At 51.0% G+C, this 22879-nt stretch overlaps 1 protein-coding gene across 3 annotated transcripts in view; it reads right to left on the reverse strand.

Annotated features, from left to right (window-relative positions):
- Positions 1-22879, reverse strand: part of Tbc1d14 (TBC1 domain family member 14) — an 80027-nt gene that overhangs the window by 42330 nt on the left and 14818 nt on the right. For 2 of the 3 annotated variants that reach the window (XM_070021799.1, XM_070021798.1), the window contains one exon: positions 6907-7027. In XM_070021799.1, coding sequence (XP_069877900.1) covers positions 6907-7027 — 121 coding nt within the window. Of the gene's footprint in view, positions 1-6906; positions 7028-13122; positions 13289-22879 lie in introns of those variants that run through there. The other variant, XM_070021801.1, reaches the window with a different exon arrangement.

Below are 22879 nucleotides of genomic sequence, written 5' to 3' on the forward strand. Positions count from 1 at the left end.
TAATTTCTGATCTATTTGAAATTCAATCACTCCTTTTCTAGCAGGCCCATCCACCATTGGGCCAGTCCAGTTAGCTATTTCAGTTATCTCAGATTTCAATTTAAAACTTTCCATGTATGGGGCTTGGAATATACCTTAGTGCTGGAGCATTTTCTAAGCATATGTAAGGGCTTGAGCTTGATCTCCAGCACCCAAACCAACAAATCCATGTAGTTCTTGTATTTTCTGTTGATTAGCATTTTCTATCTTCCCAATCCCTTTGCTTGAATTCCCATGGCTTGAATTCAGGGCCTCACGTACTCCTGCTCAACTTACTTGCTCATGGCTGGTACTCCACCACTTGAGTCATACCAACAGTCCAGCACTTTGCTGGTTAATTGGAAATGGAGACTCTCAGACTTCTCTGCATGAGCCAGCTTTATCTTCCCAACTCAAGCGAGTTTTCCCTTATTTGTGGGAACATTTTTTAAAAATAACAGCTGCTTTTAAAGTATTGGATACTGCCGACATCTAAGTAATCTTTAGATTGGTATTTGATGGTTGCCAAGACAATCCTAGTTCACAGAAAATTTCTAGAAAATTTTGGACTCTGTGTTATGAGACTCTGATCTAGGTCTGAGCACTGACATAGTTGTCTTTGAAGCAAGTAATCCACTTGGATTCCTGACAAGTTCCAACCAGTCTTCTGTGAGCTGAAAAAATAAAGTACTCAGCAGTCTCTGGTAGGCTGAGCATGCACACCATGTGCGCAGGCACGCCACCCAGTGACCGGTTAGGATCTGCATGGTCTACCCCAAAGCTCAGCTCTGGCATCCATGTTTGCTACTTAAGGTAGAATCCACTTGCTGACGGCATGACAGGAAATACGGGAGTTCATTAACAACCTTAAAGGGGCATCTTCCTGAACTTCTCTTTACAATCCTCTCTGTGCTTTCTGGCTCCCCGAGTCTTCCCCTTCCTGCTTAGTCACATAAACTGTGTGCTCCTCAGAGCCAGGTGAGAACGAGACAACACGCAGAGGTGCACCCACCTAGGCAGGCTCTTCTCACTGGCTTGCCGTCCCTCAGCGTTAGTTCCTGCCAGCCTGCTGCCACCGCCATGCTGTCCACCGCCCAGCTGCAGAGCTAAGAAGAAATGAAGAGGACAGCTTCTGCCTCTGCTGCGGGACCCGCTGCGCAGACCAGCCTGCAGAGCCGTCCCTGGCAATCCCTGCCGCCAGCCTTGGGCTGCCTACACCCAGGCTGGGTTGTCAATAAGGGACAGACCCGTGAGCTCAGCATCCATTCAGCAGCATGTCAGTCCTTGTCCTTCCCAGCCCCTCAAGAAGCGGCTCTGGGCACTCCACTCAGGCTCTGAGGCGCATTCCCTGGAGGCAGGTTGGGATGTACTGAGGAACTGGGACCTGATCGTTTATTTCTGTAAGTTTGTCTAAATCCACATTTCAAAGACATAGGGGGTCCATGAAAACAAAGGTAGTTTCTCTCTTGTTCAAGGAGTATACTATGCCTAAGGCCTACGACTAGTTATACCACTGAGCACCTGATCTATCTTTCTGCCATGTGTGATGCGTTGTGACTTTCTGAGTATCCAGACTTCTCAGAATGCAGAGTGAGGGCCGTGAATGTCCCTTTGAGAGCCCCTGAATTTCCGGGGCTCTTCAAGATCTAAGATTGTCTTGAAATTCCAGAAGGCCATCAAAGACATTCCCAGTGACACAGATCCACCCAGAGCAGGCCACGGACTCAACGTGGCTCACGTGACCCTTTTATCCAAGACACTGGACGGACAAGCCTGTCCCTCCCTGCAGCTATCATTTCCACAATCAGCAGCTGCCCCAGAGTCCGGCCAGGGCCTAAACGTTCTCTTTACCTCGCTTCTTGACTGTCAAGCCTGTGGATACAGAACTATGTCTAAAAGACTCACAAACACATGAAAACACCTCTCTGTTTTCAACCCTGAGCCTCTGACATCTGCTCAACAGCTTCACGGTCTAAAGGCCTCTCAGGCCGATGAGTTCACACGGGTCCCAACCTGAGACAAGGGGGGTGAGGGGTGACTAGTGGAGGCCCGGTCTCTGAAGACTCGGGTCTGGCTGGGATAGCCAAGAGTGGCATGGTACAGGCATGCCTGAGCACGGCCTCTAGAAACTTACAGGGTGGAGATGAAGGACAGGGCAAAAGGAACGGGAAGCAGAGAGTAGGAGGCCAGGAGGGGCAGGAGTGAGCAGCTGACACCGTGCTGCGGACAGACGCCCAAAGACCAGGGCGGGTCAAGAGCTGGCCCACTGCGCGGGGTGACTGGCAGCCACATGAAAAACCTGACCTCGGAGAACAGTGCTCAGTGGCGTCAAAACTCCCCTCTCCTCCACAGCATTTATCACCGCAACGACACATGTGTTAAAATATCTCTCCTTGATCCATGGCCTTTCATTGTGATTCCAGAATGGAGATACTGAACAGCTGTAGAGCAAATGAAAGGGCCAAGAGACCCAAGGAAGAAGGTCCTCTCTGCACACAGGGCAAAGGACTGACTCCAAGGAGGGCAGCACGGTCCAGCTGAGCCTCAGCCCATGAAAACTCACGTGTGGAGGCCTGAGGCCGCACTCTTCCCATACAGCCCCCCCACATCCCTCCCCCCATTCTCCAGATCGTCTCCAGGCCACCATCAGGGACTGAAGCTTGCATGCCGGCATGCTAGGGACCCTTCACAGCCCGTGGGAGCAGAGAGGACTATTTTCTCCTGTAATGTCCCACTCTTCCATCTTGTACATTAATGGCTCCTAAAGCTGAGCATGTAAAAGGAATGACTGCAGAGCCATTACAATATGGCTTTGGATCTCAGCGTCTGGGTTTGTGTTTCAGTGTGTTGGTGTCAGAGCCGAGGACTTGCATTTCTCACAAATGCTAAGTGATAAAAGATATGTCCATCTGGCAACCTGCTTCAAGAACCACAGCTTTAGGCCAGGTGCTGGTGACCACGCCTGTCATCCTAACTACTCAGGAGGCTGAGATCTGAGGATCATGGTCCAAAGCCAGTCTAGGTTGGAAAATCGGTGAGTCTTATCTCCGATTAACCACCAAACAGCCAAAGGTGGAGTTGTGGCTCAAGTGACAGAGCAGCAGTCTTATGTAAAAGCTAGGGGACAAGTCGGGCATTGGTAGCTCATGCCTGTAATCCTAGCTACTCAGGAGACTGAGATCTGAGAATTATGGTTCAAAGCCAGCCTGGGCAAGAAACTCCATGAGACTCTTATCTCCAGTAAACCACTCAGAAAACCAGAAGTGGCGCTGTGGCTCAAGTGGTAGAATGCTCACCTTGAGCTGAAGAGCTGAGGGACAGTGCCCAGGCCCAGAGTTCAAGCCCCAGGACTGGAAAGAAAGAAACAAACAAACAAACAAACAAATAAAGAAACAAAGGAAGAAAGAAAGAAAGAAAGAAAAAAGAAGCTAGGGGATAGTGTTCAGGCCCTGATTACAAGCCCCAGTACCAGCACACCCCACACACACACACAGCATTTGTGTGATGCTTTTACCTTTGGCCACTGCTACTCCCCTGCAAAGAAACTCTCCATGAATTATAAAATAAGCCGATAGAAAACATGACTTAATTTAAAAACATTTTAAGAAATGTGAAAAGATAACAAAGTAACATTGCAACATTTCCCCCAAAACTGTAGAGGCCCAAGATAAGAGCGTGGTCCAGGTGGCGCAAGGCAGACACCCAGGGCCATGGAGTCACCACTGAACCTACTTCTTAACTAGACTCACCACGGCCACTCCTTCACGAACTCTGAACCACAAGTTGTACCAGACCCTGCGTAAACACATACCATATACTCTCTCCCTTCCGGGCAGGGGTGGGGGGGGTGGGGGGGGAGTCCAGAGAATGGGTATTATCCATTTATCAGAAGGAAACAGAGAAGAAACAACTGGCCCCAGGCTATCTGGAGAAATGAGCGAGGCTGAAAAGCCCAGAGCTGTCGGCTATGTGCTCACCACAGGCTCTGGGGACACACGCATGGCCTGGCTGCTTCTGTGATGTGGTGCCAGCCAGAGCCCTGGCCCCGGCACGGCACAGGGTCTGCGAACAGGCGTGACGGGGTCTGCAGACAGCCTCAGCCCTCTTCTCCCACCTGGTGTCTGTTTCCCATAGCTGAGAGCTGGCTCGTCACGGAAGGGGACAAGAAGAGCACAACACTCCTACAGCCCTGGCTACCTCACTAGATTCCGCGCACACACACCACGTACTGACTCACTTGAGTTCTCCATCCTGGAAATCGGTGCCACTGCTCTGAACAATAGAGAATGAGGCTCAGAGAGGTTAAATAACACCTAAAATCACACAGCCAGACTCCAAAGTCTGTTTTCTTTTCTTTTCTTTTTCTGGTTCTGGGGCTTGAACTCAAGATTTCTTGCTCTTGCTTGGCTTTTCCACTCAAGGTAGTGCTCTACTACTTGAGCCATACCACTTAGCTTTTTGCTAATTACTAAAGATAAAAGTCTCTTAGATTTGTTTGTTCAGGCTGTCTTCAAACCACAATTCTCAGATCTCACCCTTCTGAGTAGCTAGGATTATAGACAGGAGCTACTGGCACCCAATTATAAGTCTATATTCTCAAAAGCACCATGTGTTATAAAAATAATAACTATTTTTTTTGGGTCCAGTCATGGGGCCTGAACTCTGGGCCTGGGCGCAGTCCCTCAGCTCTTCAGCTCCAGGCTAGCGCTCTACCACTTGAGACACAGTGCCACTTCCGGCTTTTTTCTTTTTGTTTATGTGGTGCTAAGGAATTGAACCCAGGGCCTTACACATGCAAGGCAAGCGCTCTACCACTGAGCCACCTTCCCAGCCCTATTATTATTATTATTATTATTATTATTATTATGGCAAGAAGGAAAAGGAATGAAGCATTTCCTGAAGGCTTTATGCTTTAGCTCCTACTGGAGCTCCATCACCTTCTCCGACCACAAGTGTAGACGCAAAGCAGGAGCTGTGGGAGCAGAGGGCAGTGGCACAGCCACCGCAGGCCTGGTACCCAAAGCGTCCCCCTCAGCGCAGGCCTGACCCTAAATCCCTCTCAGGCTTTGTCAACTCGGAGCAGGACAGGAGAGATGAGAGGGCCAGAGACACAAACAGAGGCACATAGGCTGCAGGCTGGATCGTGTGACCAGTACAGGTACTGTTGCGGTCTTTATTATTGATGACCAAAGCCAGATGGTCTTTTCTGCAGTATCGTGTTACTACACAATCAGCCAGCTAGTCATTTCAGTTCATTAAAAAAAATAAATAAGATAAAGGAAAAGGAAATAGCAGGGCACTAAAAAAGAACCCACAGAATTTTAAGCATGAGACAAGTGATATTAATAAGTCAAGGAAACATCTGCTTAGTGTAATTGTTACTTCTTAAAATACAGTTTCTTTAAAAAGTCTACGATAGTTTGCTTGATTAATAAGTCTATACAATGATTTAAATCCAAAAGTAACAATCTACTAAAATGTATTCCCACACTGATTTGCTTAGTGAGTCAACAATTCTAGGGAATTGTAGACAGTATTCAAAACAAATTAAATTTGCTTAGGGATGGAAATGGCGCTCCGGGGGAGCCTGTCTGCCCCCCTCCCCCCCCCAGCATGCACATCCAGCAGGTCCTCGACCCTCTGGGTTTCTCATGAGGGCTCACTCTGCGTCCACAGTAAGCTCCGCAGGGCCAGACCCCACTTCCTCTCTGGTGGACTCAGAGAAAACTCACTATCCTCAGCGAAGGACAGCCGCATGTCAGCACTGACGGCAGTACACCCATAGGCCCTGTCGACAGCTTCTTCCTGCTGCTCCTTACCCTCACTCACAGTGCCCAATACCTTCCCAGCCCACAGTGAGGCCCCAGAGCCCAAGAGTCTGGGTCTACCTCTGCCACTCCCTAGCTGCTGGAGTCAGGGGCAGTGTGTGAAGATAACAACAATCCTCTCTTCCTCCTGGGGTTGCTGGAGTTTTAAATAGACTAGAAATACAAACACTATCTCGTAAAGCCCAGAAATCACATGGTACCAGATCCCCGCATGGACATCAAGTGCCAGTGTGGAATCAAAGAGAAGGCCACGCCTCCTCCCCACTGCCTCCCTGAGGGCCCGTGCACAGATAGGTCTGGAGTACTGCTCCTGAGCACAGGCTCTGCTCTTCCTCTCAGCCGGGGCCAGTGCTGAGGCCTAGCATTTCGTTGGTACTAAAGGCTGTTTACTGAATGACTGTCAGGGAAGAGAAACCTGAGGCTACAAAGGAAGCAGTTGGGAGCCAACAACGGGCTCCCAAGATGCTAGGGTAGTAGGTTCGGGTCCTAGGAGGAGGCACAGGACTGCCCACGCACAGAGAACACAGCATCTGGCAGCACCCTCCTCTCCGCTGTCATCCCCACACAGGGAGCGAGGCTGGGAGTGGTGATACTGCTGTGGCCTGGCTTCGTCCTAAGCCCCAGCCCCCAAGAAGACACAACCTAAGAGTGCGCAAGGGAAAGGGTCTGCGGAGGCTGGAGAAGGCCAGCCTGGCCTGGCCTGCCTGTCCCAGAGCAACACGAAGGGACAGCTAAGACATCCGTAGGAATACTTTAATATCAAACATAATAAAAATTTGGCGATGAACACATTTCCAAGTGTCATTGGAAACACTGATTAATGAAGTTACAAATACTTAAAGCTCAGCTTTGACAACCCATCTTTCATATATATATCTGTCAGAATGAAAAGGGCTAAATTCACTCACATTCTGTCCAGACCTGAGTTTTAGGAATGAGACACACAAGGAATACAAAGAGGTTCCCCACTCCAAAGCCTCGGCAAAGGTCACCTCCACACGGTCCACCACATATGCTGACCCCACACCCCAGCGGGACGCTGGTTCCCAGCCCAGTATACCTTTTGTATTCTCTCTGAATCTTTCTGAGCATTCTCTCGGAGTGGAACTTTTCCAAATAACTTCCATCCCAAGTCTCTTTGTCTGTCAAATCTTGCATTGTGTTTTCTAGCAAGCAAATTCCTATAGGAAGAAAATAAAAGGGTTAGGGAGCTTCTGGGTGCTTAGAGAAACAGCAGGACAGCTAAGTCACTGATTAAAAAAAAAACAAGCAACCTTCCTTTCTGAGGTAGGACACCGTGAGTCACCTACTTGAATTCTTTAGACCTGACTTTCACAGAGAGAGAATTAAGCAGCAAGAGAACCAGAAATAAACTTCTTGTTATTCAATGGTTACATGTAAAAATTCCATAATTTAGAATACGGAAATGTGTTAAATGATAACAAAGTGTATGAGAAAAAGCTAGCCAAATCAAACTGAACTCTGGCTCAACCATTTAACAAGTTGTGTGATGCTGTGACCCACAAGGCTGTGATACAAATTGAGGTCTCAGGTTCACAGTGTGTGCCATCAGACCCTCTACAAGGCAAATGAGATGGTGAGGTGGTGGCTACTGCGTCTTCTTTTCTGACAACATGGAAACAAAAAATCCAACTGGCAGTAGGAATAAGCAATATGGAGATGCAATTTCAACTACAGGCGTAATCGCGAGCGTGCGTGCGTGCGTGCGTGCGTGCGTGTGTGTGTGTGTGTGTGTGTGTGTGTGTGTGTGTGTGTGTGTCATGGGGCCTGAACTCTGGGCCTGGTGTGTGTGTGTGTGTGTGTGTCATGGGGCCTGAACTCTGGGCCTGGGCGCTGTCCCTCAGCTTTCTACCACTGAGCCATCTTCCCAGCCTGTAGGTGCAATCATTTTAAACAAATGGTCTCTAGGGGTCCCCAGAAGCCCCCAATGAACATGAAGCACCTCCCTGCACAAAAGAAAGTGCTCTAGGAAGACAAAGGCTTGTCCACTGAGGAGATCCCACTGCCAAATCTGGAGCAATTTAAACATCAAAATAATGAAAACTGGCACCGGTGGCTCAAGCCTGTAATCGTCGCTACTCAGGAGGCTGAGATCTGAGAATCAACAGTTCAAAGCCAGCCCAGGCAAGAAACTTGGTGGGACTCTGTTAGTCTAATAAGCTAAACTATAGGAAAGGAGCTTATTGGACTAACAGACTCTTATCTCCAAATAACCACCAAAAAATTAGGAGTGGAACTGTGGCTCAAAGGGGAAGAGTATTAGCCTTGAGCTCAGGGACAGCAACCAGGCCAAGTTCAAGCCCCACAACTGACAAAATAAAAAATAAAAAAAATAAAAAAAGAGAATGGTGCAGTAAAAGACTCATCAAATAAAACAGAAATCTTTGGGCACAGGAGGACAAATAAGCAAACATAACTAGTGGAGGAGGAAAAGCTTGGAGAGGCAGGCACTGGTAACATACTACTGTCATGCCAGCATAGTTAGAAGCTGGATGGAAGAGGCCTTTTATTTTTAACACAGCTTAAAAATAACTCCTAAAAATGGTGACTTGCAAAGTCAGCTTACTTTACCCTGGAGAAACTTAGGGGACACCATCTTGTCACCGTGGCAAGAACATGACTAACACGCACACCCGGCCACCCAGGGTGAAGACTAAGGAGACAGCGAGGCCTGCCAGCACTCAGAGCTCAATTGCAGCGGCCTCGGGACGGGGCAAGAACCCTGGGAAAGAAGGGGCCCACGTGCGAGACCCCTTTGCTTTGCACCTCTCCCTCCATCATAGGAGGAGGAGCACTTGCTCTTGGCAGAGACAGTGACTGACTTAAGACAGGGTCAAGGACTCGGAGCCTCAGGCCAGTCTGCCTGGGCAGACCACCAAGCAGAGCAACAGCACTGGCCCACGACCCTGGCCTCCAGCCCACACAGGTCAGGCCAAACTGTCCACAGAGGGTCGTGGGGGCCCACCACACGCACACGGAGAGCTCATCTCTCACCCAGCTCACAGGCTGCTGCCACAGGCTCGTCTTCACTACCTGCTTCTCCCCAGATGCCATTTATCTCCTGCTCCACGGAGGCGGTGGGCAGCCAGGGGCAGGAAGGCGAAGGGCCATGTTTACTCAGTCCTCTAGGCATCTGCCTCTCTCCAAAAGGGCATCAGCCTTGGCCAGAAGCTCCTGTGCAGGCCGGGACCATGTAGGGGTGCCAAGACACCCGGCCTCCCAGCTGCCACACTTCCTGAGGGACTCAGCCACCTCCAATGACAAAAAAAAGGGTGGGGGGGGGGCAGTCATGGTCCGTAAAAACCTTTGGCCTCTTCCCAGGTTAGCGCCGAACCTCTCCCATCTGTGACACACGCCTGCTGGCCTGGGTGCAGCTCCACCCTTTCTTCGGCTGTCCCTCATGTATAGTTTCAGATCTGTCTTGTGCTGGGACTCTGTCAAGCTCTGGGACTCTGCCAGGCACCAACTGCAGCACCTGAGCCACAGCCCAGGTACAAATGGCGCTAAGGGGACACCAGAGACCAAAGCTGCCGCCTCGCTGGAGCCTAAGCAGGTTACAGAGAAGGGACAGTGGAGAGCTGGCCCCGGAGGGTCACTCAGCACGTGGGGTACGGCCTCGGGGGTGCACTACCCATCACCGTGTGCTTCCTAGAGGCTGAGCCTTGCCCCAAGCTGAACGCACAGAGCAGCAGAACCCCAGCCTTTACAGCACACAGGGACCAAAGAGCAAGCAGGCCCAGGAGTGCCAAGAGGTACGCAGAGCTGGACCCTCACCCTGCCCCGCCCTCAGAGCCACGGCTTCAGTGCTGCTTCCATCCCCCTGATTCGGTTTGACGACGAGAGGAGCGCAGTGCGCAGGCCTGCGACCTGCACACCAGCCCAGTGCCGTCCACACTGCGGACACATCCACGGTGTCTAGGACCCAGATCATGAAACACACAGGTGAGCCCCAGGAAGCCCAGCAGCTATCTGCCTGCTGAGCGGGGGGTGATGCCTCAAAGACCAGAAGGTTCTCTCCAGCCTTGAGAGGAAGGGAGCCTGAGGGTTAGGAGCAGCTCCCCACAAATGTGAAGAAAATCCCCCACATCCATCGGTGTGTGTCCATGAGGAGGTGGGGCCGGTTGTTAGTGCCCTCGCCTTCAACTGCCTCCTAGAGCCACTGGAACAGGTGCTCCGGGGACAGAGGGTGAGGAGACAGCCACCCGCACAAAGCCGGAGAAGCGGCTGGCAGGGCGCGCAGCCCAGTGCTCACGGAGAGTCCACACGCAGGGCGCGCAGGCCCTGCTGCGGGATGCACAGAGGTCAGTCAGCACGACCTGCCGTGCATGGGGAGCTCAGAGCCCAGCAGCGGAAGCCGGCCCAGCTCACCCTTGCAGGGGGCAGCATGGCTTACTAACCACAGGAGCACTGGCCCAGCCCAGCAAGAGGCAATTAAACCAGACCTGCAAAGCAGCCAGCACCCCCTGACTTTGCATGACCCAACCTCAGCAACACGCCCTCCTCCGAGGAGCACAGCGACGTGGAGAGCTGCTCTACTTCTACCGCCAGCCTAGAGCAGGTGCCAGCAAGAGGACCCAGCCTCAGGGCCGCCACCCCAGACCTTCATGCAGCAAACAGGTGCCGTAGTAGGCTGGCAAGTTCCACCTTCACTTGTTCAAACACATACTGACCTAGATAGCAATTACCTGACCTAGTGCATGTTGACCCCACGGGCACTGCTCCAGGACAGAGCTTCTGCTCCAGACTGTACCCTCAGCTCCCAGGTGACAGCCTGGTAAGGTGGCACATTCCCTAGGCTGCCCCCTGAGACGCATGCCAGGCAAGGCCAGCACGCAAAGGAGTGTGCTGCAGTGGACGTGGCCCATGAGTGCCTCCATTTCTTCCCGGTATGAATGCAGAACGGCTGGCCTTCACCCTCAAGGGGACACACGCAGCAGCATGGATAACTGCGGCCGGCTCCTGAGGAACAGCCCAGCCCAGCAGCAGAGGGGACATGGGGGGGGGAGGGGCAAAAAGGCAGCAAAGACCCCTGCTGGGAGAGCCTGCTACCCACATTCCTGCATCCTCTGCTTCCAGCAAATAGAGGGGTGAGGCAGAATGGGCCTTCCTAGTGGGAATTCCTGAGCCCACCACACTCCCTGTACACCCATGCCAGCAGCTCAGACTCCTATCTGCATCAAGAAAGCCACAGGGTCACCTCCTCCTGACACATTTGGCTGAGAGCTGAAGCACAGAGTTACAACATGAAGACCACCAGCCACACTGGCGCTGCTCGGGGGTGCGGAGGGGTCACTCGCAGACCACGGGCTACGGCTGTGCCAGCTATACCCTCTGCAGAGCAGCAGCCTAAGGCCAGCGACTTTCCCCACAAAGCTTGTGTCTATACATGGAACTCACTTCTCCCTACGGCTAACGCACGTCTCCTGCAGCTGTGCTGCGCAGCCCTGGGCCGGGGGTGCTCAGAGACCACAGGCCAGCAGCCCACATGTTCCAGCGCCACAGTGTGAACTATTTGTCAAACACTTTTTCAATCTAGCAATCATGCAAACCTGGGTTCCTGGCCTATCGAAGTATCACAATGGGCCAAACCTTCAGGACAGTAAGCCAGCACCGAGCTGCAGTGCAGTGGGTGCTCTGTCCCGTACAGCCCTTCACTCCATGCTTTGCTGCATCTGTGATGCCAACATCTCCCGACCTGGGTGCCAGGGAGGCCACTTTAAGAATTTAGGGAATCTTCTTTAAGGGGAAACAAAAAAGCTTACTTGTGAACACAAAATCGGGGACATGTGAGGGCACTGGCAGCAGAGGCTATGTGTCCAGAGGACGTGACGCCAGCAGGGCTCACAGGCCAAGTCCCTGCCACACAGGGACCGTGTCACCGCCGGAGAGGAATGCCTTTCCCTCTTGATTCCAACGACTGAGATGCTCTCTGACAACAAAACACAACAGTGCCGCACCTGGGTCTGGGCTACCAGGGCAACACAGCACCTGCTCACAGGTGCTCACCGAAGGCAGGGTACAATGTCACCTGTGCCTCAGAGGCCGCCTTTGCCAGGGTGCCAGGCTCCGGAGGCCACGCCCTGCTCCTGCCACTTACCGCGGAGGAGGCAGTGCCTACAGCAGGCCTTGGCACACATCCAGCACTCAAATGTGTGCAACCAAAGCTTTTCCAAGGAATCCCCTGTAACTGGAGAACAGCTGTGCCCCGCGAGATGCAGAGCTGCTGGCAGAGCTGGTGGGTAAGCCACAGGGAACGTGCTATGGCAGGTTCCGCCAGCCACACATTCCTCAGGGGTTTCTCAGCAATCCTCGGCCTCAGGACACCACACACCTGAGCTCCGAATCATAATTACTTGGAGTTTCTTGCTCTTTTCCTCTTTAGTCTTGTGTACAGCAATCTGTTTGCAACTTGATCAGACACAACCTGAACAGACCATGAGGTAACTTCTGGACCATCTTCTAAGTCCCAGCTACAGGTCACCTGCCGGGCCTGCACTGCACCAGGCAGTTCATCAGTCTACATCCTCCTCCCAACAACCCTAGGAGAAAGGCACGCATAGCCCAGGAAGAAGTCACCGAGCCTGGCATCTATCTGGAACAGAGATGGCAAAACCAAGAGCAGATCAGGTGCCGGTGGCTCACACCTGTCATCCTTGCTACTCAAGAGTCTGAGATCTGAGGATGGCAGTTCAAAGCCAGCCCAGGCAGGAAACTCCGTGAGACTCTTATCTCCAATGAAACACCAGAAAATGAAGTGGTGCTGTGGCTCAAGTAGTAGAGCATGCGCCTTGCTTGAGCTAAAGAGCTGAGGTACAGCACCCAGGCCCAGAGTTCAAGCCCCATAACCGACCGGAAAAAAAAAAAAAAAAAAAAAAAAAGCAAAAGCAGTTCCTGGCAGGCCCGTTTGCGATATCTGTTTCTACCCCTGGAGCTGGACACGTGTCAGCCTCTGTTTTTTCCCTGGAACAAAGGTTCCACCTCACCTGTCACAGAGAGGCCAAACAAAGCTGAGCTCTTCACAGTACAAGTCCTGTGTGATCAGATCCTACCAGCTCCCCAGGAACTAGGAAGTGAGAATGACACTGAGATCTTTTACTGTGAAGTAAACACCAGACACGTACATACACAAGCACCAGCCCAGAGACCCCTGGCCCCTGCAGGATCTTGTCACACCAGAGGGAAAAACTACCTGACCAAGGGCAACAGGTGAAATCAAACCAAGAAGTAAGGCAGCAGCCATAGCACTAGAACCCACCTGTCCATGAACAGCAGGAGTGCGGGAGAGACAGCCATGGTGTCTACTGGGACCGCGCAGCTCTGGGGGGCCGGGTGCTGGGGCGCCACTCTACTGGTGCCACATTCCTGGCAAGTCACAGTGCCAGGGACAAGCTGGGAGCCTTCCTCCTGCCCACAGGGCCTGAAGGTGAAGGCACACAGAATGAAGATCGGCTGGAAGGGCAGGGGCGGGGCCAAAGAGGAGGGGCAGCGGGGCAGCGGAGCCGGGTGCCCTGGTTCCTGGGCCAGGGTGCAGCTCCCGCAGACTCCAGCACAAGCTGTGATAGGATGGGCACACTGGTCACGACGCCCACTGGCACCTCCCACTGGGAAGCAAGGCAGCATCGCAAAGCGCCAGCCCCACCACGCCTGTTAAGCACATACCGCGCCATGCAAGCCATCTCACAGGGGCATAGGGGTGGGTCACACACATGGTCCAAATGCCCACAGAAGCCCCCACTGCCAGGTGCTCCCTCGCTCACCACTGCCTTAAAAAGCAACAACAAAACAGATTGGGAGCACAGGCCCACATCTGTAATCCCAGATACCTGGGAGAATTACGGTTCAAGGCCAGCCAGGAAAAGTTACCCAGCCCCTAGGTCAAAGAACATGAAAGGTGAGGCGGTACCCACTTGTAATCCCAGCCACACAGAAAGTACAGGCAGGAGGATCGCAGACTGAGGCTGGCCAGAACCCAAAGTGCAAAACCATACCTGAAAAATAGTTCAAGCAAAAACAGCTTAGAGATAGGGCTCCAGTGTAAACAGCTTTCCTGGCCAGCCCAAGACTCTGTGTTCAAAGTTCAGTATCACCAAAAACAAAAACAAAAAGAAGACCTCACTAGCAAGTTCAAGCCCAGCAAAATGATCATTTTAAGAACACCTGCAGCCTATACACCAAAAATGACCCTAGCCAGGGCCTCTGTGTTTCCAAGTCAGCTCCAGGGCTCCTTAACAGAGAAACCCTGTGTCTGTGTGCTTGTGTGTTAGGATGGCCAGCTAGGATGGCTGGGTGTGGGAGGAGAAGGGGATGGCTGCCAGGCGTGGGCAGCTCTCACGGGTAATCCTACTCAAGCAGCTGAGAGCCGAGGATCAAGGTTCAAACCTAGCCTGGGCAAACAAATCTAAGAGACTCTTACTCCAATTACCCAAAAAAACATGAAGCGGAGGGTGAGGCTCAAGTGGTAGTAGGTCAGCCTTGAGTAAAAAAGCTAACCAAGAGTTTGAGGCCCTGAGTTCAAGTCCCAGTGTGTGTGTGCATGTGCGCACACACACACACATACACACAGTGGACTGTTACTGCTACTTTACACATTTCTGAATTTGTATACATATGTGTATATATTACTCATAGTTTTTTTTTAAGTCGGTGGTAGGGCTTGAACTCTGGGCCTGGGTGCTCCCTGAGCTCTTAGGCTCAAGGCAAGTGCTCTATCACTTGAGCCACAGCACCACTTCTGGTTTTCTGGTGGTTAATTAGAGATAAGAATCTCACAGACTTTCCTGCCTGGGCTGGCTTCAAACCATGATCCTCAGACCTCAGCCTCCTGAGTAGTAGGATGACAGGTATGAGCCACCGGCACCCGGCTTATAATTTTTTTTTTTAATGATAATCAGTAGAGACAAGGCTGGCCCAGGAGCAGTGCTGTCCATCCATACAAGTAAGTTTGATTAATCGGCAGAGAAAATTTGAGTGGAACTCTGTGGGAACTTAGACAGGGAAGCACTCCGTGGCTTCCCAGCCCATGGTAAGAGACCAACACAGGCCTTCCTTTGGCTAGAACCAAAAGGAAAGTTCCAGCCTATGCTCATGAATGTAGACATAAAAGTCCCCAACAAGGGGCTGGGAAGGTGCTCAGTGGTAGAGTGCTTGCCTTGCATACCTGAGGCCCTGGGTTCAATTCCTCAGTACCACATAAGCAAAAAGAAAAAAAGCCAGAAGTGGCGCTGTGGCTCAAGTGGTAGAGTGCTAGCCTTGGGCTGAAGAGCTGAGGGACAGCGCCCAGGCCCAGAGTTCAGGCCCCACGACTAATGAAAAAGGAAAGAAAAGAAAGATTGGGGGCTATGGTGGGGGAAAAGCCCACCTGTAATCCTAACTATTTGGGAGGCAGTGGTAGCAAGACAGCAACCCAAGACTGGCCCAAGCCAAAGTATGAGACCCTATCTGAAGAGCAAAGTAAGAAAAAACAATGAACAAGGCAGAGCTCAAGTGGCCCTGAGCTCAAGCCAAAAAGAAAAAAGCCCGAAAGAAATTTTGATCAGTAAGAAAACAAAACAAGGCTAGTCAATGGCACAAACCTGTCACAATGGCTAATTTGAAGACAAAGACAAAGAGTATCGTAATTCAAAGCCAGCCTAGCCAAAAAGTTAACAAGATTCCATCTCAACAAACAAGGTAGGTGTAGTGAATTATGCTTGCAATGTCAGCTATGCAGGAAGTGTGGGTAAGAGGCCTGTAGTCCAAAGCCAATCCAGGAAAAAGAGGGCAAAAAGCAAGACACTATATGAAAAATAACAACCTAAAGCAAAAAAGGCTGAAGGCTTAGCTTTTGAGCACTTGCTAGTAAATGTAAGACCCTGAGTTCCAACCCCAGAATAATTAAAAAAAAAAAAAAAAAAAGGAGAGACAGATGATAGACTGACAGATGATAGATAGATAGATAGACAGACAGACAGACAGACAGACAGACAGACAGACAGACAGACAGACAGACAGATAGATAGATAGATAGATAGATAGATAGATAGATAGATTGACAGATGATAGAAACATACATACATTCTGTGGGTATACTCAATATACACACACCTGGAGAGGACTTGTACTGCGAGTACAAGTGGGAAGCAGTCCAGCCCTGACAAACAGTTGAGCAGCATCTACAAGAGCAGACTCTGAAAGTGCACCCAAGCATATATGTGCAGAGGACTATGATCCATCGGCATGGTCCTTCCCCATGAAAATGCCCAACCCCAGGACACAGAGAGTGGTGGGCCCGAGAGTATACTATATGGTTCCAATGATCTCAAGTCCAAAACTGAAGAGAGCTGGGTCTCAGCAGTCAGGTGGGCAGGCTGGCAGGAGCCCTCAGCACACAGGTGGGGAAGTCAAGCATTATCAACTCCAGCGATCTCCTCTGCAGCCTTTCCAGGCTTGGCTGCCCTCCCCACAGTCCCAGGCTCCCAAAGCACTTCCGCCTTCCTCTTCGGCACAGCACTGGCACATTGTGTTTTACCTCCCACCTCCCACAACCTGCTGCTGAGAGCTATGCCCACTTAAGTCTCTGTGACCCTCACCCCCCAGGCCCAGCACAAAACCTACTGGCAGCACTGCAACCACAGGTCATTCATTAACTAACCCTGAATCGACTCCTCTACCAGTCTTTCACCCGTCCTTACCAAGGCCCCCTGTTCTTTCTCCCTCCCCCACCTCCTAGCGTCTCCCCAAACACTCCTCTCATGTAAACACAGGAAGAAGTGTGTGGGGCTTGGGCCCTACCATCTGCTGGGTGTTCTACAAGAAGAGAGAAAAGGTAGACCAAAAATGTCCAGGTAACTTAATATGAAACATTACTGAGGCAAAATACGAAAGTATTCTTAATTTCCAAATAAATACTGAAAAAAAAAAAGAGGGGAGAAGACAGAGCCATTAATAGGCTGGAGGCCCACAGGACAGCGACCACCTTCCAGGGAAGGAACATACTGTGTCCCTTCATCCCAGAAACCCTGAGGAGTAAAGATCTGGACCCCAGCATTGAGAGCGCAACTAGAGTCCAGGCGTTGTGGTTCACACATGTAATCCTAACTACTCAGGAGGCTGAGATCTGAGGATCATGGTCCAAAACCAGCCAGGCCAGGAAAGTCTGTGAGACTCTTATCTCCACTGAACTACAAAAAGCCAGACAGAAGTGGAGCTCAAATGGTAGAGCACTAGCCTTAAGCACAGAAGTTCAGGAACAGGGGGCTGGGAAGGTAGCTCAGTGGTAAAGCGCTTGCCTTGCATGCATGAGGCCCTGGGTTCGATTCCTCAGCACCACATAAGCAAAAAAAAAAAAAAAAAGTTCAGGAACAGTGCCCAGGCCCAGAGTTCAAGCCCTAGGACAAGGAGAAAAAAAAAAGTGTATCTGGAATGTGGACTCCAGCAGAGCACGGCTCAGGTGCCAGCTCCACCTCCCACTGCCAGGGCTTCGGTCCGCCAGGGTTCCGTATTAATAAGTAACACGAAGGAAGGGCGGTTAATTAACCTCAAAACACCAAGGGTCTCATCTCAGTGTTAGCCACATTCAGATATGCTGTTTACTCAGTAAATACTCACTGAGAATCAACTGCACCCTGGGCACCGTGCCACACCTGGGGAGCACCACCATTGAAAGGTAGGGCCCTTCTCAAGTGACGTAGGTAAGCCTCCATCCTCCATGATGTTCTCAAAGATGGGGAAATTCCAACGTTTCACCTTGTCTGACATCATGCCACAAAGACAAAGCTGGAGCTGGACTTCAATCCGAAAGAGAAGCTGGAGCAAGTGGGTCTGCTCTCAGGAGTGTTGGAAAGTCCTGACACCCACGTCTCAGCCCAAACCAATTACCATCCACTTCTGAGGGCAGCACATATCAACAGGTGGCTGATAAGTAACTTTATTTGTATTTTTTTTTCTTTTTGGTGATACAAGAGTACAAACTCAGGGCTTGCTAGACAGGTGCGCTACCACTTAAGTCATGCCCCCAGCCCTTTAGGCTCTGGTTATTTATGAGATAGGGTCTCACTTTTTGCCCAAGCCAGCCTGGACCACATTCATCCTAATTATATTTCCTATGTATCTAGGATAGCCAACACAGCACCACGCCCCTCTTTTACTACAGAGATAGAGGTCGTGAGAACTTTTTGCCCAAGCTGGTCACAGTCCCCCCAATCTCAGACTCACAGCGGGTCAGATTACAGGCATGAGCCACCATGCCCAGCTTGTTGCATTTTTTTCAATGCTGAGGACTGAGCCCAGGCCTCACACATGCTGGGCAAGAGTCCTATCATTGAACTTCTCCCCTACCATGAACTGCTTAAAACACCCCAGAAACTCTACTGTGCAGATCTTTGCTCCTTAGCCAACAGATGGATTCCTTCTTAAACACCTCATTTCTTTCTTTTTTTTTTTTTTTGTTTGTTTGGGTCCGGTCGTGGGGTCTGAACTCTGGGCCTGGGCGCTGTCCCTCAGCTCTTCAGCTCAAGGCTAGCTAGCACTCTACCACTTGAGCCACAGCGCCACTTCTGGCTTTTATTTTCTCTGCTTATGTGGTGCTGAGGTCGAACCCAGGGCCTCATGCATGCAAGGCAAGCACTCTACCACTGAGCCACTTTCCCAGCCCCATACCTCATTTCTTTAACTGATGCTTTAATCTGTATGAATTTAGGATAACTCCTTTCCAGCAGTTTCCATGAGCAGCAAGCTATCTTTTAGATTTGTTTTAAGCTACGCCAACACTGCTACCCACTGAGGTGAGGCTAACCTGCAACTCCCACCTGAGCACACAAACTTGTCAAGTATCTCCTCAAATCGCCGCTGTCTTCCCTGCCCCCCAGGCTTTGTTCATGTAACCCAAGTGGCTTCCAAAGGCAACACACAAGTGTGCCAATCCCTTCTACCCCGGCAATCTGGGCCACTTCCTCCTATCTCTCAGCTTCTCTCATATGGCAAATGTCCAGCCACAAAGCGGCTTAAGGAAATCACCTACATCAGCTCCGGGAACATGAGTCCCTAATGCCCCAACAGACAGAACCAAGCCACTAACATCTGCAGATGTTCCAGGACCAATTAGAGCATCAGCCAGGGGTCCAGGATGACTAAGCCCCAGGTCTGGGACATCATGGAGGAGCTCACAGAGGAGCAAGACCCATGTAATGCTTCTAGACTACAGCCAGCTGACAGAAGACAGAACACAGAGCACAGTGGCCTGGTAGGGGCCACCTCTGCCTTGGGAAGGGGTCAGAAAAGGGTGTCAAGCTGTCCTGGTCCTTAAGATCACTGTAAGTGGCAAGGAGACAGGGCAGAGGAATGAGTGCCCCACAGGCAGAGGCCAGTCAGGGCACTGGGTCCAGCAGGTGCCGAGCAGCCAGAGCCAGACTAGAAAGGAGCAAAGATGGCCAGATGTAGAGCACAGAGAGGTGGAGTCCTCTCCATACCCAATTCATATAAACAAGGCCAGAGCCGTGGGGTGAATCCATCAGCCCACTGGCCACTACTGGGCTAGGAATCATCCTCATTCATAGAACAGGCTGGAGCTCACAGCAGGGAGGGGGATGGGGCTTGTGGCAGAGCACTACTGTGGCCTCCGGAGAGGAGCAGTCTGAGCTGGCCAGCAGTCAGGAACAGTGGCCATGACACAGGAAGCATTCAGTGGGACTCTGTCGCAAAGACCACAAGGCCATTATCAGAAATGCAGGTAAAGCCGGCCGAAGTGCACCTAGGCAATCAAGGCAGAAACCAAAGTCATTTCCTTATTATTTGGTCAGTAAATGATTCACAGACAAATATCAAAAGACATTAATACATGGACAACCAATTTTTAATTGTGTGGAGTACTGCTTTTCTCTAAGTAAAAAAGCAGGACACCAAATCCCAGAAGCAGGCTGTGTTGGCTTATCTTTCTACAGCTCTGGGGGTGGCACTCAGGGCCTCATGCGCAGAGCACGGGTCCCAGCCACAAGCTGTACTTTCATATGTTTGGAATTCATGGAAAGTTTGGAAATAAAGAAAAATTACAGTAGAAATAAAACTGGAAAAAAAAGAATTATATCCAAACTGCTTTATCTCTAAAGCAAAGAAAAGCTTTAAGAAAGTTTATATATAGGGGCTGGGAAGGTGGCTCCGTGGTAGAGCGCTTGCCTCGCATGCCTGAGGCCTTGGGTTCGATTCCTCAGCACCACATAAGCAAAAAGAAAAAAGCCGGAAGTGGCGCTGTGGCTCAAGTGGTAGAGCGCTAGCCTTGAGCTGAAGCACTGAGGGACAGCGCCCAGGCCCGGAGTTCAGGCCCCATGACCGGACCAAAAAAAAAAAAAAAAGAAAGAAAGTGTATATACAGGGACTGGGAAGGTGGCTCCGTGGTAGAATGCTTGCCTGGCATGCATGAGGCCCTGGGTTCAATCCCTCAGCACCACATAAGCAGAAAAAGCCGGAAGTAGCACTGTGGCTCAGTGGTAGAGCCCTCGCCTTGAAGAGCTGAGGGACAGCGCCCAGGCCCAGAGTTCAGGGCCCATAACTAACAATAAATAAATAAATAAGGGACTGGGAAGGTGGCTCAGTGGTAGAGCGCTTGCCTTGCATGCCTGAGGCCCTGGGTTCAATTCCTCAGCACCACATAAGCAAAAAGAAAAAAGCCGGAAGTGGCGCTGTGGCTCAAGTGGTAAAGCGCTAGCCTTGAGCTGAAGAGCTGAGGGACAGCGCCCAGGCCCAGAGTTCAGGCCCCACGACCAGATCCCCCCCCAAAAAATTAAATAAATAAATAAATAAATAAATAAATAAGGCAGTGTATATACAAGTCAAAAAGCCTATCATCAAAACCAAAAGCCCCACAGCAGAACAGGGCCACTTTCCAGGCTCAGCATGGTATACAGTGGGCAACCATGAAGGGCGGGGGTGGGGGGGAGGAGAGGAGTGGGGGAGCAGCTTGCACTGCTGGGTCTAAAGCTCTCAAGATCCACACAATAATGAACTTCAAAGGAAAATGTTCAGCTTGTAAAGGGTCACTGTTTTCACACTCATCATTCAAGATCATTTACTGACGCCTGCCCTGGTCCAGCGGCTCCGGGTCCTAGAAGAGCGTGAGTACCCGCAGGAGGGCTCAGGGAGGGGCTAGGCATGAGGGGGGGGTGGGTGTTCAGAGAAGGCTTCACTTCATAAAGGACAAACAGGAATTTGCCAGAGGCAAGAGACTGGGCAAAAGTGCCGAAACCAGGCGGAGGCCAGAGATAAGGGCCAAATGGATGCAGAATGTCCGGATGACACACCAGGGAAACTGGACTCTATTCTGCCTTCAGTGCAGCTCCGTGCAGGACAATACAAGCTAGCCACCGATCCTCTGAAAAAGGGAGGCAGGAAAATACACTGAGATCAAAGGGCCTCACTGGTCATAAAAACCTCCTCTCTTCTTGAGTGCCTGGCCTAGGGAAAGCTCCTGCAGGCCTGCACAGGCTCTCAGCTGCAGAGCGCCTGGTAGAGTCCACGCTGGAAATAAATATCCTTTCCACCCATCTCAGGTTGCTACAGAAGCTAATGTTCACTTAACTGGATACATCCATTGTGGCCGATGCTCAATTTCTTCTGCTTTAAAATAACCTCGAAGCTGAGCTTTGGTGGCTCACACCTGACATCCTAGCTACCGAGGAGGCTGCAGGAGGCCAAGATCTGAGGATCAAGGTTCTAAGCCAGCCCAGGCAGGAAAGTCCATGAGAATCTTACTTCAATGAACCACCAAAAAGCTGTAATGGAGCTGTGGCCCAAGTAGTAGAGTGCGAGCGTTAGGGACAGTACCCAGACCCTGAGTTCAAACCCCAGGATACACACACACACACACACACACACACACACACACACACACACGTGCACACACACACACACACACACACACACACACACACACACACACACCTCTAAAGAAATGGAATATGGACCTGAGCACAAAGGAGAAAAGGCAAGGGGAGGGAAGTGGAAGGAGGGAGAAGGGGAGGGAAGGGAGGAGGCAGAAGGAAAGGAGTAAAGGGGGAGGAAGGGAAGGAAAAAAGGAGTAGGGAGGAGATAAAAGAAGGAAATAAAGAAATAGAAGCATCTGTTCCACATTTCAAATGTCCTCACTCCCCAGGCCTTGCCTGCCTGCCTTCCTCAGCCCGCTCCTTCACCTGTGCAGGGGCGCAGCCTAGTGCAGAACTACCTACGTGAGTACTCTCCCCATTCCCACTTCCTTAGTAGGAAACCTGGAAGGTTAGAACTCCCGCACTTCAAACACGTGCCCACAACTCACTGGGACACTGCACACAGACTGGACTTTTAAGGCCTCTCTCTGGAAGCAAAAAGGAAGGAGCCTGCGGGGGCCCCAAATAGCTTTGTCAAATCTAGCTGGCTCACCGTTCTCCATGCATAGAGCCTCGCAGGAATCCTGAGACAAACCACAACCGTTCACAGCAATCAGCAAAACTGGAACTGAAACCACTGGGTGACCAACTCACTCCATCCACATAAACAGGAACCGCTGTGATGTGGCAATCCCATAAAACACACAAAAACGAGGGGACGTGAAGGGACTCCTTGCCAGGTCCACCAAAGGGGCCTCGCTCAAAAACCAGGGTAGCTGTACACAACACACTATTCCAGGTAGAAAATGAGTCATGGCCATCTTAATTGTGGGGTTATTCCACTACCCACCACCTCTGTAAAGCAGAGCAGTCTCTACCCATCTTGGGCAAAGGGAAGTCAGTTTCTGGGTAGTACGGAGCTGCTTTGCGGGAAGAGGCCTGCCCATGGCTTCTCAAAACCCACATCTTTCATGGTCCACAAAGTTCCCTGTACCTACTAGTAAGCCCCTGCCTACCAGGTTGGCCACAGCCTCACCATGACAGACAGAAGGTGGACCACACAGCACATGGATACAGGGCTTCCATGAGGGAATGGCGTCTGCCTGAGAGCATCACCATTTTTGGAACGTTCCAGAAGTACAGGAAGGGACATATGTCCTGCAAGGACACATACATCCCCTT

Source organism: Dipodomys merriami, unplaced genomic scaffold (genome assembly GCF_024711535.1).
Source record: "Dipodomys merriami isolate MVZ:Mamm:240054 unplaced genomic scaffold, mDipMer1.0.p SCAF_143, whole genome shotgun sequence".
Lineage (NCBI taxonomy): Eukaryota > Metazoa > Chordata > Mammalia > Rodentia > Heteromyidae > Dipodomys > Dipodomys merriami.